The sequence below is a fragment of the Mus caroli genome, unplaced genomic scaffold, assembly GCF_978045245.1.
Source record: "Mus caroli unplaced genomic scaffold, Mus_caroli_1 scaffold_3, whole genome shotgun sequence".
Lineage (NCBI taxonomy): Eukaryota > Metazoa > Chordata > Mammalia > Rodentia > Muridae > Mus > Mus caroli.
The window spans coordinates 30,255,138-30,272,873 of record NW_028227258.1 but is presented as its reverse complement, the minus strand read 5'-3'; the positions used below and the strand labels follow the sequence as shown (position 1 = coordinate 30,272,873).

General features: G+C 44.2%; 1 protein-coding gene across 2 annotated transcripts; it reads right to left on the bottom strand.

Annotated features, from left to right (window-relative positions):
- Window positions 1–4,043: 4,043 nt before the first annotated feature.
- Rrh (retinal pigment epithelium-derived rhodopsin homolog) lies at window positions 4,044–16,796 on the bottom strand. 2 transcript variants are annotated; one of them, XM_021158915.2, is made up of 7 exons: window positions 16,691–16,796; window positions 11,163–11,353; window positions 8,691–8,790; window positions 8,061–8,214; window positions 7,061–7,229; window positions 5,985–6,163; window positions 4,044–4,158 (listed from the first exon to the last, which is right to left on the bottom strand). In XM_021158915.2, exons 1-7 carry the CDS (start codon window positions 16,794–16,796, stop codon window positions 4,044–4,046), a joined length of 1,014 nt encoding a protein of 337 aa, XP_021014574.1. The 2 variants fall into 2 exon arrangements, with proteins under 2 accessions (XP_021014574.1, XP_085691377.1); XM_085835251.1 differs by lacking the exons at window positions 8,691–8,790; window positions 11,163–11,353.
- Window positions 16,797–17,736: the final 940 nt, after the last annotated feature.

Below are 17,736 nucleotides of genomic sequence, written 5' to 3'. Positions count from 1 at the left end.
GTCTGATACATGGACACCATCTGCAGGAGAATGGATGCCAGTCTGATACATGGACACCATCTGCAGGAGAATGGATGCCAGTCTGATACATGGACACCATCTGCAGGAGAATGGATGCCAGTCTGATACATGGACACCATCTGCAGGAGAATGGCAGGTGGTCAACTGCCATGTCTTTTAGTAACATTTAGCAAAAAATAATCTTTGAGACATTGTCTTACTATGTAGACCAGGCTGGCTTTGAACTCATAGAGATCTGCCTGTCCTTGCCAGGACTGAAAGCATGCACCCCTACACACAGCTGCAGAGAATATCTAAGCAATGGAGTCTGGAAAACACTGCTGAATTTAAAAACGTCATATTGCAGCTGTTCAGAGATGACATAATTCACTCGTTCGTCAAATATTTATGGAGAACCTGCCAACCTCCGAACCAAAGACTAGAGGTACGAAGATAAGCAACACAGCGTTGCAGTTCATGAAGAACTCAAATGATAGAGAGAGAGACGGGTCAGTGAGGAAGCACAAGAGAACATCATGTTCAGCCTGGGTAACCAGGCAAAGCTGTCTTGCTGGGTGGCACCTGAGCTCCCTCTCCAGCAAGCAGCGGGAAACAGGAAAGACAGCTCTGTGTGTGTGCTGTGTGTGTGTGTGTATCTGTGTGTGTACATGTGTGTATATGTGTGTGTGCTGTGTATGTGTGCATGCATGTGTATAAAGCTTCAAGAGAACCTCAGAAAAACACGAGCACTTTCTGTGGCTTAGGATTAAGTAGGTGAGCTGAGGTGGCAGAGGAAGGACCTTGGGTGCCCTGCTAAAGAGCCACACAGACTCCAGGCAGCAAAGCCAGAAAAGTTAAGCTTCGAGTGGCTCATCAGATCAACAGATTAGTCGGATTTCCTGGTAGCTGTGTGGACAAAGGGTTTAGAGCCAGCAGGAGGGGAGCTGGAGGCTCTAGGTGGGCACTGGTGGTTCTGGTCCCAGTGAGCAGCCATGAGGCCCAACCTCGATGTGCTGACAGGACTGTGGATAATGCAGTTTCAGGAAACAGAGGAGAGGAAATCACTTGGTTCCGTGTAGGCACGATGAAGACTGGATTTAAGGACAACCCCAGGGTTTCCCAGTTCTGGGGATGCAGTGATGGGTGGAAGCTCTGAGCTATTGTGTACAGGAGAGAGACAATAGGTTGGTAGTAAAACTCCACTCACTAAGTGACCAAACTGTCTGCATTATCAGGTTTGTGATATTCTTACCTGGAAGACCAGGACCTGACCAACTGAGTATAGCAAAACTGTATAGTGATAAGCCACTAACTAAGCTGGTGAGCCCAGTAGCCATAGGGAGCCAGATTCAAAGCTTAGTCAGTCTTATTGTATAAATTAGTTGGTTAACATGTGTTAGATATTAGTGCACCACTGAAGTCCTTCATGTTAAAGTGAAGTTATCCCTTGTTTGTTGTTAGGAATAAACTCAAAGCTTTGCACACTAGACCTCGCTATCAATTCTCTAGGTAATATGGTAAATATTGTCTCAACTATTTAACTGTTCTGTGACTAAGCACAGACCCCCTGCTAGATTGTCTCCATAAGCAGCTTAACTGTGTGTGTGTGTGTGAGGGGGGGATGAACGAGCACTCAGAGCCCTCCAGGAACACATTTTTAATGTCGCTACTGGAGAATTACAAAATGCGAAGTTTCTCTGGGCCATGGTGAGGAGGGCCTTGAACTTTTCGTCTAAAGCAGTCAGACTTCCTTCGCAGGCGTGGTAGTAAACTTGACAGTACACACAATCAACTGGAGAACAGATCTATGAGTTTGTCTGTGAGCAACTGTCTAGATTGGGGTAACTGGGCCGGAAGGAGGTATCCTGAGTTTGGGTACCACAACCCCGTGTGCTGGGGTCTTAGACTAAAAGGGTAAAGGGAGTGAGCACCAGAATTGATGTCATTCGGCTTCCTGTCGGTAGATACCGTGTGACCAGCTGCATCCCTTGTCCCGAATGCTGAACTCAATTCTCTCCAACCATGACCCAAAATAAGCCCTTTCACCCTTCAATTGAAGGCTTTTGCCACCGCAGGCTCCTGAAAGTTTGGTCAGAAAGATTTAAAGGACTGGAAGTGCATTTTTAAACAGTTGGCTATGGCATTAATTCACAGTCGGAGTGAGAATGCGCAGAGGATGGAAAGCTAAATTAGGAGGTTGTTATAGCAACTCTCACCATTGTCCACAGGAAGGGAACTGTCTCGGTAAACTAGTAGGTAGGTCTTTAATATGCCGACAAAGGGGTTAAGGAGGCAACTTACAAAGTGTGTGTGTGGGTGTGGGGGGCAACAGATAAAGATCTATAGTCTGATGAGCACTGAGCGAGATGTGAAAGAAAATGAATTCACGCTACAGTATATAACTCATAGCTTTGAAATATGAAAGAACATTATTATAATATGGAGTGAATGTATACACATCGCCAAAGCAGTGTAGACCCACACTTGGAGACGTCTATCAACTATAAGACTCTCTTATATTTCTGTCCAATCACCTTAACCTGGATAAGGATTCAGATAGAATAATTGATACCAGTAGCCATCCGCGGCCACATGAAAGCCTGGCATGGTGGGGGATGGGCCTTACCCCTTTATAAGTTCAGACTCTTGAGTAAACATTGGGCCTTGATCAGAATCTGTCTTGGTCCCCTTATTTCTCCCGTCATTTCCTCCCATACAGCTCCAGCCTCCCACTCAGGAACCCAGTTCGTGTGACCATGGGCAGCTACAGATACCCACCCCTATATTTGTATTAAAGTGTTCCCAATTTTGCATCTATAAAAGTGAAAAAAGTTGATCCAGGCTTGGTGGTACATATCTGTAATCCCCAGAATTGAGATGCTGGTAACCTTGAGGTTGAGCCCAGTCTCATAAGAAAGAATAAAAACTTGAAACGATTTACTTGTCTACCTTTAAAATAACGGTATACTGTGCTCTGTTTAATAGTCACAGCCATTTAAACAGCAAAACCTGAGTCTACAAATCCACTCTGATTGCCTACTTTGTGCCAGACAGAATGAGTCTATGTACTAAAGATACCACAAAGGGCAAAATTATAAAAAAGCGCCACTCTGTTCAAACTTAATTCTAATGGCAGACGTATAAAAATATATTGTCAGGAAAATGGTAATTTAGGGGCTAGAGAGATGGCTCCATGGTCAAGACCTTTTGATGCTCTTCCAGAGTCCTGAATTTGGTTCCCAGCACCCTCAGGTGTTGTAATTACAACTGTCTGTAATTCCAGTTCCAGGAGATCAGATGCCCTCTTCTGGCCTCTGCAGGCAGGCAGGCAGGCAGGCAGGCAGGCAGGCAGGCAGGCAGGCAGGCAGGCAGGCATGCATGCACGCACACACGCACGTGCGCGCACACACACACAAACACATACATGCACACAAATGAACACAATGCAAATTTACACTATTCAACACAATACATAGATGTTACACTACTATAAAATGTACATGCAACAGACTGGCATAATAGGAAGCAATTTTGTTTAATATTTGAATATTTTTGTTTAAATAACATGAATTAATAATTGATTCTAAATTCAAATTTTTGAAATGATAAATTTATCTTTTCATAGCTGAAAAGATGAAATAACTCATTTTAGCAATTAATTATTGAGGATTATAATTTTATTAAAATATTCTGGTATTCTGATAGTTGTTTCTTGTCAAATGGAAAACTTAATCAAGTTACAGGTCATTAATCTACTATAATGCGTGCCTTTTAAGAAGAAAGAAAAGAGACTGTAGTTTTGTGTGCCCGGATTCATCAAAGCAAGTATAGCTACTTAATTATCCTTGAGGACATGGTGAAGGCTCTACGGCAACCACTGCTCAAGCAGAGTTGGGTTGGCTGAGTGGGAGGAACCTGCCGTCCAGTAAGGCAATAGTCTATGTCTGCACTTGGTTTAAATGGATCCATATTTAAAACAAAGTTAGTGTATTGCCAAAAAATAAGCAAATCAAATGTTTGGCAGTATATTCTTTTCTTGCATTTCAGATCCTCGCAGGAGCCAATGGGCTCTGAGGCATTTCCATTGGTAGAGTACTTGGCTCAGGCATTGCTAGGTGAGGTTGGCATTTAAACATGGCCAACATGGCCTTCCGGAACCTGCCACAAGCAAATGAGAAAATGTGTTATTCTAGAATGACATGAACCTTTGAAAGAATTTTCAGTCAAGTCTGAAGACCCACTACTGTCCATGGGTATCTCTAAATACATCACTACACCCAACTTCAACATCTTCAACAGAGACCCTTATAAATATATAGGACAGACAGATAAAGGCCGGTTTTGCACCACTAATGATGAATATGGACGTCTGATAAACTCCATAGCTGGGTACGTTTAATGACACATCAGCTACTGAGTGCACTAAGTTCCATGTTTGAATTAAGGATTCATTTTCATAGGTCTTCTGGGCAAGGCCATTTCAATTTGAGGGGGCCTGAGAATGTTGTCTCAGAGGATTTACAGCAGATTCTTGTAACCTCCCCAGCCTGAAACCTGTTTGCTCAGGTTTCAGTGTTAGAGAGCATCGGGCGAAGCTTGCCGCCCTATCATCCTGCTACTCCCACTGCCACTGCCTGCCACCTAGCTGTTCCGGAACTATCACGTGTTCACCTGCAACCTTTCTCCAAGATGATTTGACGGGAATCAGGCCCCTTCCCCTGCTTCATAACTGAGTGTCAGAAATAGTAAAATCGAACCTTGATCAGACTGATTGTCTTGGTTCCGTCTCTCTCGCACACGCACCGCCTAGCCCCCCCTCTTCTCTTCCAGGTTTCCAAGATGCCTTTCCAGACTAGAACCCAGGCATGTGAGCCACTTGCTGGCCACAACAGATTCTGACCTTGTCCTTGTGATATGGCCTTTGGTCTCCTTATGCATTTTACCTCATCTTAAGGTCTGTGTGTTCCTTCAAATATCTACAGCTAAAGCTGCCCTCTCAAAGCCATGCATTACCCACATTTACACATTTAAACAGGCACAGTGGTGACATTCTGTGACTTGCCAAGGTTCTTCATCCAACAGTGATGGAAAATGAAGTCATCTAACCTTCACCCAGGAGGTTTGTGAAGGGACAAGAACTTCTCTACTGCACTCCTGGGAAGTATCCAGCTATACTACCCTCTGAGAGCCCATGGCTACCTTCACTATTCTTTTCTCTAGAAAACACTTTTCCATATAGCCACTCAACACAGAGAGATAACCACTCCAACACAGTTGGTCAGTGACCAACCAGGAACTTTCCTGCCACATGGTCATTTGAGATGAAGCTTGTCTTTGGATGCTGAGCTGATAGAATTTGGGTCTGGGTTGCCCAAGGACATTTCTGCCACTGTGTAGGTACAGCCTGTCACAAAAGTAGAGGTCTCAATGTATAAGGTCTTGGTAGTTTCACCAGTTGCATAAGCCAAATAACCTTAAACTGCCTTGCTGTGCTGGCTGGTTTGATGTCAACTTGACACAGGCTAGACTCATATGGGAAGAGAAAACCTCCGCTGAGAAAATGCCCCCATCAGACTGACCTGTGGACAAGCTGTAATGCCTTCTCTTGATTGACTACTGATGTAGGAGAGCCCAGCTTACTGTGGCCAGTGCCATTCGTTAGCAGTATCATTCGTTAGCCTGAGCAAGCCTGGAAGCAGCACTCCTCCATGGTCTTCACATCAGCCCCTAACTCCAGATTTCTGGCCTGCATCTCTGCCCTGACTTCCTTGGCTATGAACTATAGAACTGGAAGCTGAAGTGAACTCTTTCCTCTGCAAGTTGCTTTTGATCCTGGTGTTTTATCACAGTACTACAGACCCTAAGTAAGACGGTTGTCACAGGTTTCTGCAATTCACTTCGGCAAGTCTTAGAACACTAGCCACTGCTATTAACATTCTTTTGGCATTGCCATTTTAATCGGAAACGTGGAAAACACTACTCACTTCTTATTCGCAGCCACGTAAATACAGGGGTTGTAGAACGTAGAGGATTTTGCAAACAGTGGAGCTATGATAGCCATTGAAGGAGGAATCTTTTTGGGGTTTCCAAAACAAGCCCACAAGCACACGATGGAATAAGGGGACCACGCCAGCAGAAACATGAGTATCATTATCACAGACATCTGTAAAAAGAGACCATCACCAAGACTAGCATCTGAAATGTTTGCATGGTTAAGACATATACAGGAGCAGGAGAATCTAGTGTTGGTAACACAAAAGAAGCTGGGGTTCACCTTCACTATTCTTTGTTTCGGCTCTGGAGACGTCTATGATAGCAAGAGCCTTGCAAATGGCTGTGCTGAGCAATATGTGACATTGTATCTCATAGTGTCACACACATGTAAAGAACACCCTTTCATGTGCTGCGAAGAGCGCACCATGCCTGCTTCAAGCACAGATGCATGCAAACCCGCTCCAACTCACGTCTAGTTTTACTGACAACTGCCCCGCCCCCATCATTATTTGCTAATCTCAACCAACCAATCCTTCTAAACTCAACTTGGGAACACTGTCCTATACTAAGCTCAGTGGATTCTCACACTAGCCATTGGCTGAGTGCTTTACATATAGATGGATAATGTGAAGAGGAGCCCTGTGCGCTTTGTTTACATGATGGAGGGAAGGTCTCTGTTTACAGAGCAGCCAGACCAGAGGAAATCAAGGCTACAGGGAGAAGACAAAATGAACCACGTGTCGGGGATGTTAGAACCAAAGGCAGCCAGCCAGCCAGCCTTGTAATCTAACCAATACTGCTAACATACTGCAAGATGAGAAGAGAGAAAGGCAGAGGGAAAGGCGTGGGACTGATCAGGCCAAGGCTTGGCAGGGATCCTTACAGTCTGTGTGGCAGGAAGTCCTGGGAGCACAGCACACAGACACCCAACACGGAGGAATAGCGTTCAGTTCAGCAACACAGGGACAAACAGCAGCAGAAGGAGCAATGGAGGCCACAGAACCCTTCAGCTATGTAGATTGAAAGCTGTATTTCCAAATATATTTCAAGGATTCCAACCTCTTACCTTTGTTACATCCACCTGGTCTGCCCAGTCTCTGTTGATGTGTGCAGTGCAGTCACTAGCGGTGTAGAGTCTCAGGGACCGACTGACGTGGTAGTAACAGTAAAACATCACTGTCAAGGGCACAATGAAGTTCACCACAATAACCATCATGGTGTAAGACACAAACGAGCTGGGGATAAGAAAAGACAACCATGATGACTCAATGCCCTAAATGAGGGGAAGGGGAAGAGAAAATGACTGCTAGAAATGGTAACAGACGCTCTACTGCTAAAGGGTTTAGGAAGAACGTTCGGCTTACATTTCACAGTTCATGTAGACCAACAAACTGTGGCCTATGGGCTGGTTCCTGCCTGCCAACTGTCTTTGTAAATAACGTTTTATTAAACACAGCCCTGTGTACTCATTTACATATGGTTGATGACTGCTTTCACAGTATGATGACAGAGCTGAGGAGGAGCCTGAAGTTTGACTCTTTACAGAAAAAATATTTTAGAGGATTCTTGTTTTGTTTTTGAGTTCTTTCATTTCCTTTAATGAACTAAGGGATCCTCATGCCCATGGCAGACCTAGAAGAGCATTGTCAACTCACAGCAAATCCTTGCAGGGACCTTAGGATGTGCCTGAATGCCAGGCCACCTGGAAAAGGCTGTACAGGGGAGGCCTAGGGTTTGGTTACAACTGCCTACTCTTTGGCTTCACTAGCCCTCTTCCCACTTGTGACCACTGCTCTGAGATGAATAAAGAGTGGAACTGTCCCCATTGCTGCCTTAAGAGAGGAGAGGAAGAAACGAAAGTCAAAAAAAGGAGACAAAGGGAACCAGATGACCTTGACTTACAAGCATGCATAAGCCAGTCTTTAGTCTGTCTCCCATTTAGATCAGACCATCACTACCAAGGAAGCCTTTGCCACAGCCTATATAAGGAACACTCGGATGAGCAGAAGGCTCAGAGATGTCTACCTCAGGAGCACTTGAGTTTAAAATGTAAACACATCTCTTACGTATCATTTTTCCGCCAGTTTATGGTACACGTGGCCCCTGTAGGATCCGGGGCATAACTAGCCCACCCTATGATGGGCATCAAAGCCCAAAACAGGCCATTGATCCAGGCACCCAGGATCATGCTGAGGTAAGTGTTGGTGGTCATTCTTCGTCCTGGTGTGAAACACAGGAAGCGTTAGTGTTGTTCACAGTGACAAGACCCACTGGTTCCACTAACGACACAACCCAGTCCCTTAGAGCACACAAAGCCTGCCAATGGAGTTTCACACTCTGACCAACATGGCAACCTAACATCTGAATGGTAAAGTGTAGAGGACAAGCACGAGCAAAAGCTTTGCTGGGCAAGGAAGGCGACATAGCCACCATTCCCACCTGGCCCAAAGTGACAGTGACCCTGGACAAAGCTGGAAAGGCAACCAGGGCTGATCCTGAGGGGCCTTGAAGGATTGCTTAATGAAGTCTGGATTTAAGTATTATAGGAAGCTCTCAGAACGTTGGAACAAGGATTTCTGGAGAAATAAGACTGAGCCTGATTACAAACCCTCATGTCTGTACTTTAAGACAAATGCATGTTGAATGACTGTTACATAGTGAATGGCACCACTGAGAAAGACAAGAAACGCCATTACCTACATCAGGGCAGCTGATGGTCAGGTACCGATCCATAGCTACAACTGTGAGTAAGCCAATGCTCACCATCCCAAAGAAGATATTCAGTCCTGCATAAATCTGAAACTCAAAATCAGAAACAGCCCACCATTCCCACGCCCTCCCATGAGACATTTACATTTTCTATTGTGTTTATATGGTGTGTGTGTACATGTGTGTACATGTGCACGCCATGCACATATGTGGACACGTGAGGACAGTTTCTGGGAGTTGGTTCTCTCCTAGCAGTGTGGGCTACAGAGAATGAACTCAGATTATCTGGCTTGTGTAGCAAGCATTTTTACCCACTGAGCCATCTTGCCACCCCTAATCATTTGTAGTTTTGCCTCATTGTTAGAATACATTTCAAACATATTAAATGCTCACACAGTGGAACAGTGGAACAAAGGTTATGGGCATAACCAATCACTTTGGATTGCATTTGAGGACTGTAAAGAAGGCAAGTCATTATGATACTATAAACCTTGTCAAAAGGGAGGAACCTCCACTGTGGCCTTCCTAAATGGGCATGCTGTTAGCCTGCCTTCTAAACACCGATTATACATCCAGACCAGTGCTACCCTATGCCCTTGGCGAGAGAAGCTTCTCTCTGCGTCTAGCCAGCAGTTAATGCTGGTCAAAGGTAAGAATAAGTTGTTGAGAATAACTGGGTGCTCAGCCTTCAATGGGACATCTTTATTATTCTTTCCCCTAGACCTGGCTCAGGGAACATCACAATAGAGGGGACAGATGTAAAAACTAGAGCATGTGGAAAACTGCTCTACTATGCTGTCTTCTGGTTGTGATGTGGCCATTGCACGCATGAACTCACTGCAGTTATGGTACCCTGCACAAGAACAAACCAAGATCATTTAACACTCCAACAGGCAACACTAATTTCATTCAGTGGGTTACGGATTGTGTGTTATGTTCACAAAATAGAATATTGTAGAGCTGTATAATAATGACACAGTCACCTCCATCAACGTGGATAACCCTGAAATCATAATATCTAAAACTGAAAGAAAGTTTTACACACACACACACACACACACACGCTTGTAACTTCCTTTCATTTTTAGATATACATATATGTATGTATGTGTGTGTGTGAGAGAGAGACATCCTTTCATATAGATAGATAGATAGATAGATAGATAGATAGATAGATAGATAGATAGACAGACAGACAGATAGATAATTCAAAGCATCAGACAGTATCTAGTTCATGTACACAAAAATATGTAGTAAGAAAAGCCCTCAAAGAAAAGAATCAAAATGGGAATGGTGTGCAATGGCCTCCCACAGTACCTCTGAAGTTCCACTATCTGGAAGGAAGGAAGGAAGGAAGGAAGGAAGGAAGGAAGGAAGGAAGGAAGGAAGGAAGGAAGGAAGGAAGGAAGGGAGGAAGGGAGGGAGGGAGAAAGGAGGGAGGGAGGGAGGGAGAAAGGAGGGAGGGAAGGAGGGAGGGAGGGAGGGAGGGAGGGAGGGAGGGAGGGAGGGAGGGAGGGAGGGAGGGAGGGAGGGAGGGAGAAAGGAAGCCTGTGAAGTACAAACTGAAAATGAGAAAGATTTGAGAAAGTTGATTGGTATGCGGAATAACATCCAGTATTCTCCATTCCTCTCACTTTATCCTCTATTGTTTTGGCTTGGAATAACAAATTATTAAAGCTACTAAAACATGACCACAGTTGTTTGCCTACTGTCCAGGTGCGAATTAATGCCAATACATTTCCTTGTCAAAAGAAATAACAGTAAATACAGCTATTAACATTTCTCACAAAGGGCCTTCTAGAGTAAAAAAATTCACTGTGGTAACAAGTGTATTTCTTAGAGAATATGATTGTGATTAGATATTTTGTCTGAAATGAAAAGAGAATATACATTTAAATTTGTTATGTGTATATTTTATTTGAATTATATGCAGATTACTTTTCTCTGTAGTTGAATGCCAATATGCTCCTTGTATGTTTCTTTGGATTGGGGAAATTTTATATGATTAGTAATCTTATACCTCGCCTTAAAGAATGAATCCCTGAGGGTGGAGAGATGGCTCAGTAGTTCAGAGCACTGGCTGCTCTTCCAGAGGACCCAGAGTTCAATTCCCATCAGCACATGGTCACTCACAACCATCTATAGAGTCAGCTTTAGGGGATCCACTGCCCTCCTCTTGGCTCCACCAGCATTGCATACATGCGGTACAAGACATGCATACAGGCACCCAGTCACCTGTCACCTGCCTGTCGTTTCTTCCCTGGAACTGAGATGAAAGGTGGGTGCTACCCGCCATGCTTGGTTTTTCCATGGGTGCTGGCATCCTGGTGCAGGTCACCTTGTTCCCACAGCGAGCACTCTCCCCGCTGGCCCACCTCCCCAGACCCAGTTTGGGGAACTTAAAATTTGCATCTGTTTGCTATACTTCATCTTGTTTTCATTCCAGAGATCTCTGATACCTGACAGCCTGCATGTCCAAATTTCCAACTTCCATGCAGATCTGAAGCCGCAGACATGGGATAGCCGATGCTACTGACCCCTATATCGGTGAAAGCCAGGTTGATAATCACTGCATTGGTGGGTGTCCGCAGCTCCCTGTACTTGATGAAGATACCCAGGACTACTACGTTGCTGAGAATGCTTGTGATACCTAAGGATGCACACGGAAGGAGCACGCAATCTGTTTAACTTGAACGTTTAGAAGAGAATGAAAATTCAATACTGAAGTTGCTTCAAAAGAGAGCAAGCCCAGCTTAGCCCCTTGTTTGAAGAGGTCCCATTCTTCTTAGAACTGTAACATCTTCTGGAAAATAGAGGTGAAATGAAAACACAAAGAACTTGATGATTGCAGAAGCCAGAGCTGAAGGCTGGCTTCAGTGTCATCACCATCGAGCATCTGTCTGTCTCTATAAATTCCCCTGTAGCTTCCATGACTCCAGCGTGTTGGTATTTAGGATGTGTGAATGGCCAGCCACCCTCTCCTTAGCAGACTACAGTCCTCTCCGTTTCCCAAAGCCTGGCCCCTTCTTTCTGTCTGGTTTCCCCTCTTGAGCCTCAGCCAGCGTTCCTTCTGTCTTAGTTAGGGTTTCTACTGCTGTGATGAAACACCAAAGCCAAAGTGCAAGTTGGGGAGGAAAGGGTTTGCTTGGCTTACCTTTCTACAGTCCTGTTCCTTATTGAAGAAGTCAGGACAGAATCTCAAACAGGGCAGGATCCTGGAGGCAAGAGCTGATGCAGAGGTCACTGAGGGGTGCTGTTTACTGTATTGCTTCCCAAGGCTTTCTCTTAAAGCCTGTTTTATAGAACCCAGTACCACCAGCCCAGGGAGGGCACCACCCACCATGGGCTGGGCGCTCCCGCATTGATCACTAACAGAAAATGCCTTACCGCTGGGTCTCATGGAGGCCTTTCCTCAACTGAGTCGCCTTCCTCTCTGATGATTCTGTGTTGACACAGAAACCCAGCCAGTACTCCACCCTAGCTGCATCTCTGGCACTTCTCACATCTTTTATTTGGTTCACTATCAATAAGCACATTAAGCGTGTAGTGCATACGGTCATGTGACTACCCAGTATTTCTTGAAATTCAACATGTCAACGTTGAAATTCTTCATTCAACACACACATGCGTGCAAATGCTCACTGTCTGTCTCTGTCTGTCTTTCTGTCTTTGTCTCTTTGTGTCTCTGTCTCTATCTCTCTAGGAAAATGCCTATTGCAATATTTGACCATCTAAACAGGTCAAGCTAGATTCCTGGGTCACTGGGGCACCACAGGTGATACCATTCTCAGCCCTGGAATGAAGAACTCAGCGTGTTCAGTGTCCCACAGTTGGCCAGACCCAGACAGCTTTTTAGCTTGAGGACTAAAGTTGCTAACCAGCATGCGAGTGTGGCCTCTGACAATAAGAATTACTTATTTCCCTCTAGAAAGGAAAGTTATGCAACAAACAAGAGAATTGTGCTTCTCACGAAAAGAACTATTTGATGCTTAGTTGTCAGCTAGAGTCCAAACCTGTGGGAATAATCCCAAACACCAGCACACACACAGGAGGATCGGGTCAGTCAGAACCTCCGTTCTTTCTCGGTGTTAGCATCCTTTTACACCAATCTTCCAGATCCCCATCTCTCTCCTCCACACTGCTGCCACAGTCTGATTGCTTCATCAAAGAATAAGCAGTAGCTCAACTGGAAGCTTCAGTACCCCAACACTAGGAAGAATTAGAAGCCCAATGTCCTGACCCGACTATCTGGGCTCTCTGCCCTACACTGTTGCTGTCCTCTCTCCACACCTGTGAAGGAAGCTCACTGGCCTAGCAGTTAATCAAATACATCAAGTTGCAAATCTTGACTTCCTATTTTTCCCCACCTGAAACACCTCATGCTGTTTTCTGTATATTCAAATGCCAGCCATCCTTCAAAGTTCAGGCCAAGCCCAAGTTAGCCCTGAAGTGGCCTCCTACCCGTAGGATTCTATATTATCCTTCCCGAGTTCCCAAAATACTTGTTGATATTATCTTGTTCTTAAGTGATGCTAAGGCATTCAGCTCTTATGCTGTCCTCGCCTTTATATATCTCAGGCTCTCAGTGAACTCTTTCTTGAGTACATGCCACACAGTAAGTTTTAAAAACTGGAATGCCACTAAAACTCCAGTCAGCGCGTTTCCTACTATCCCTTTAAGCACAATGAGAACAAATTCGATAAGCCTTTGGATCTTCTTAGTAAATGTACAAGAAATTATCATGAGGGTGAAAAGAAAAAAGACAAAACATCGTACAAGTTAAATATGGCACGTAAATTGTGGCCTAGCAAGGACATAGAATAAAATAATTTTGGAGGAGTCTCCAATAGAAGGTAGGTACTATACAAATAATTTACTCATTTTTTCCATTCTCTCTAGCTGTCTTAAGCACTGAATTAGTTCCCTGGTTACTGGTACTTTCCAATGGGCAGGCAGAAGACCCATCAGTCTAAACTCTAAGTAGTCCTACCCTCCCCCCTCCATGCCACCCTGGTCCTGCAGCTCCCCTCCCATCTCTTCTTGGTCTACCTGAAAACCTTTCTTCAACACTTCCATAATAAATGCGTATTTTCCAACTCTCTGTCCTAGACCCTCTTCTTTCCTTTTTTCTTTTTTTTTAATATTTATTTATTTTATGTATGTGAGTACATTGTAGCTGTCTTCAGACATACCAGAAGAGGGCATCAGATCCCATTATAAATGGTTGTGAGCCACTATGTTGTTGCTAGGAATTGAACTCTGGACCTCTAGAATAGCAGTCAGTGCTCTTAACCACTGAACTATCTCTCCAGCCAGACCCTCTTCTTTCCTAATTCATCATTCTGAGTGGTTTCATTGCATTTGAGATTGGCACTGTAAGACTCAAGGCCCCATGTGCAGCTGAACTCAAGAGACATCACCTCCCACCTCAAACGTGCTCTTCTCCAGGTGTGTCCCTCTCTCGGTGAACTGCATCACTGACGGGTGGCATTCTCCACCTCACCTCACCCCCAGACGCCAGGCAATGCTCCCTCTTCTTGGACTTCAGCTCGCTGCAGTGGCCTACTTGAATGGCCTCTTAGCTACCATCACAACACATTTCTGAAATGCAAGTCAGATCATATTGTCCCTCTCTAACCCTTCGGTGACTCCCGGTAGCCTTCCAGCTTCTGGGGTCCATCTCTGCTGGATACTCAGCCAACCCCTCTAGCTGTCTTAAGCACTGAATTAGTTCCCTGGTTATAGGTACTTTCCAATGGGCAGGCAGAAGACCCATCAGTCTATCTTTTTCATCCAACCTCTCACACTTTTACAATTCTCCAAGGACGAATTATTTCAAGTCCACACATGTATCATCCTCTCCATTCTCAGCTGTAAGTGGTACAGAGAGCGTGCTCATGCACACTGAATTAACATAGGGCCTGCAGCAATGGAAGCTGGTAAAAGTGAGCTCAAATCCAAATAAGAGATTAAATGACATCTTATGGGGTACAGAGATGGCTCAGAGGTTATGAGCACTTGCTGCTCTTCCAGACGACCTGAATCCTGTTCCTAGTACCTGTGTGGGGCAGCTCATAGCCACCTGTAACTGCAGGTCCCAGAAGAAGGACCTGACATCCTCTTCTGGCCTCTGTAGACATCATGTGGTAATAATCGCTCACACACACACACGTAAGTAAAAACAGATTAATTGACAGTGAAGCCAGGCAGGGTGGCAACACACCTGTAATCCCAACACTCGGAAGGCAGAACCTGGAAGACTCTGAATACAAGGCCAGCCTTGGCCTCGTAGACACAATAAAGTAAGCTCCTGGTTCAAAAAATTAATTAATTAAATACATATACAAAATAAATAACCTCGACAGTAAAACAACAACAACAACAATACAGGCCCATGGTAAAAATAATAAACACAGGCCTGTGGTAAAACGGTAAGTGGAATGATACTTAAGGGCGCCTTTTCCTCAACTCAGTGTTCATTCTTATTTGGGAGCTCAGTGGGTTTTTGTTAAAGGAGGAAACTGAGGGGATAGGAAGAATCCAAGATACTCGACACACACAGAACAAAAGCACGAAGAGCTTAGATCCACTTCCTTCAGTTCCTCTACGAGAAAACATAGCAAACTGACCTGTGCAGCCACACGACAGACCTAACAAAAGGCCTCTGTTCAGAACCAGGCAGCCGCTCAGCTCTTCATCCGTATGAATTAGGAAAAAAAAAAACCAAAAACGCAGCTACCAAAGTTCCTTAGGAAATTTCCTTCCCATACTAATCTCATGACCAGTTTTTTGTTTGTTTTTTGTTGTTGTTGTTTTAGTGTTTGTTTGTTTGTTTGTGACAGTCTCCCTATGGACCCCAGGTGACTCTGGAATCCTTAGCAATTCTCCTGTTCCAGGCTTCAAAATGCCAGATCAATGTTAGATTTCCCCTGCCGCATATTTAATGGAGCCAAAACTTGTATACAGTGCCTCTGTGTAGTGTAATTCTGGAATTGGGGGCTCACTTTTTGCCTCTTACCACCCAGAAGTATTCAAATGAGCTAGTTACGGTACCACTAAAATTAAAAGGAAATTGTTATCTATAGCCCACGTCAACTATGAGGTAAAAACTAAGTAGTTATGAAGACACATAGAGATATATTTCTCACTGTTTTTAGAAACACACTTGAATTTTTCATAAATGTCAATCCGAAAAGCAATGAACCCAATATAACAGTTACTAAAACTCGCCACTTCTGTGAAGTTTGAGGTCAAATAATTGCTGGTTATAAAAGTCACATCGGCCACTGGTACAGTTTCTGTCACTTCTCTCACTCCTTTTCTACAAACAAGCCTTCATCTCAATCGGATGGCTGTACCAACAAGAGCATAGCTGCTCACCATCTACCCACATCCCTTAGGGGCCTTGATGTCATTGACTATATAGACTCTCATAAGGAGCGTGGTAGATCCCTGATTCTTATCCTCATTTTGCAAAGGAGACTATGGAAGAGTAAAAAGCTGAAATCCCTTGGGCCCACTTTCAAAGATACGAAAAGACGGTCGGCCCTGCAGCTGCTGCCTTCCATGGCTGCCTGCGGGAGGAGCTGAACTTACACACCAGATCTGCAGCCTCTATCTTCTGCTTTAAACTTTTAATCGTAAGCTATTTCCTACCAAGAAAACTGCAATTTATGCATGAGAGTCATAAATGATAGAAAGCATGCTTTTACCACGATACACACTCTGCTCATGAATTTAATGTAAAAACCAAATATAAGGACAAGTTTTATTTTAAAGCTTCATTTGATACAAAGCTTTTCTTGTCCCTCTTTGCTCAAAAACCTTCCCTATCAGGAAGTAGCATACTTTTCCATGTCCATTTTCTCTGATTGTTACAACCCCACCCCCACCCCATTTATGAGCTAGCCTGCATATTGCACCCTTGTGCCCACCACCTCAGTTCTTCTTCCACCCGAGAAGCAGGTCACTGAATAAACACCTGTACCTGCCACAATCAGGTAAGCCGCAATGACGCTGTGCTCAGTCTTTGAAAAGACAGAACCTTCGCTCCTAGAGCCCGAGCTGTTAAAATCCGAAGCGTCACTCAGCATTTTGGAAAGTCAAGACCACCTTTGGTGCAGCCCTCAGCAATCAATGGTGATCGGTCAAGAATGTTCTTTCAGGACAAATCATTTCCGCTTCTAGACCTCAAAGAAAGGCCTTTTCACAGAGACTGTCCATTAACACATAATTGGGCTGAAGAGGAAAAGATTTTAATTCTTAGAATGAGAGAAAAATCTCCTTAGTAAAACAAAGAGAAATTCCAACCACCTCACATCTTAAGCACTTTAGGTCCAGGCTTGTACTTATAAGCAGATTACCAAGTAAACACATCCTAGTCTAGCAAACAAAAGCCACAGGCAAACCCCAACTCCAAAAGCAGTTCCTGAAATGAGCTCTGTTCCGTTATCTTCTGTAGCCATTCAGGTGAGGGACTGCACCTTTGTACTAGAGATCCAACTGTTAACACATTACACACTGGTTTTCTTCATCTCAGGTCCGTGTGTGTGTGTGTGTGTGTGTGCACATGTATTTTCCTTAGCAATAACACTATCAACTCCCACACTTCTAAATCCCTGGATGAATGGCACCAATATTGCCTGAGCTAAGAGTTTGAGGTTCTTGCCACTTCTTTCTTTTTAAACAAAAATGAGGTCATCTATTATATGTAACCAGTATGTCTGTAACACACACATGATGAAGCCTGTTCCCCCTAAATACCATCCCATAAAAACCCAGTTCAGCTGTGATAGCCAAGTGTTAAGTGTTCTACAGCATGGATACACCACGCTCTATGCCACCTTGGTTAATTCTCCTGTATTTTGACATGCACGAGCTCACATTAGTCAGCCACTCAACTGATAATCCTGGTAGTCCGTATGGACACATGAAAACATGGTATGAACATGCAGTTAGGATAAAGAGGAACCTAGACTACTTTTTAACATCGTAATTCCCAAGTTTAGACAGTAGAGCTTCAAAGCAAGGCTC

Bases quoted from the DNA above. Each gene is read 5' to 3' on its own strand.
- Rrh (XM_021158915.2), bottom strand. From the start codon at position 16,796: ATGCTGAGTGACGCTTCGGATTTTAACAGCTCGGGCTCTAGGAGCGAA. The intron at 11,354-16,690 runs GTACAGGTGTTT...GTGCATCCTTAG, and splicing joins GGCTTACCTGATTGTGGCAG to GTATCACAAGCATTCTCAGC. The intron at 4,159-5,984 runs GTGAGTAGTGTT...TGCTTGTGGCAG, and splicing joins TACGTGGCTGCGAATAAGAA to GTTCCGGAAGGCCATGTTGG.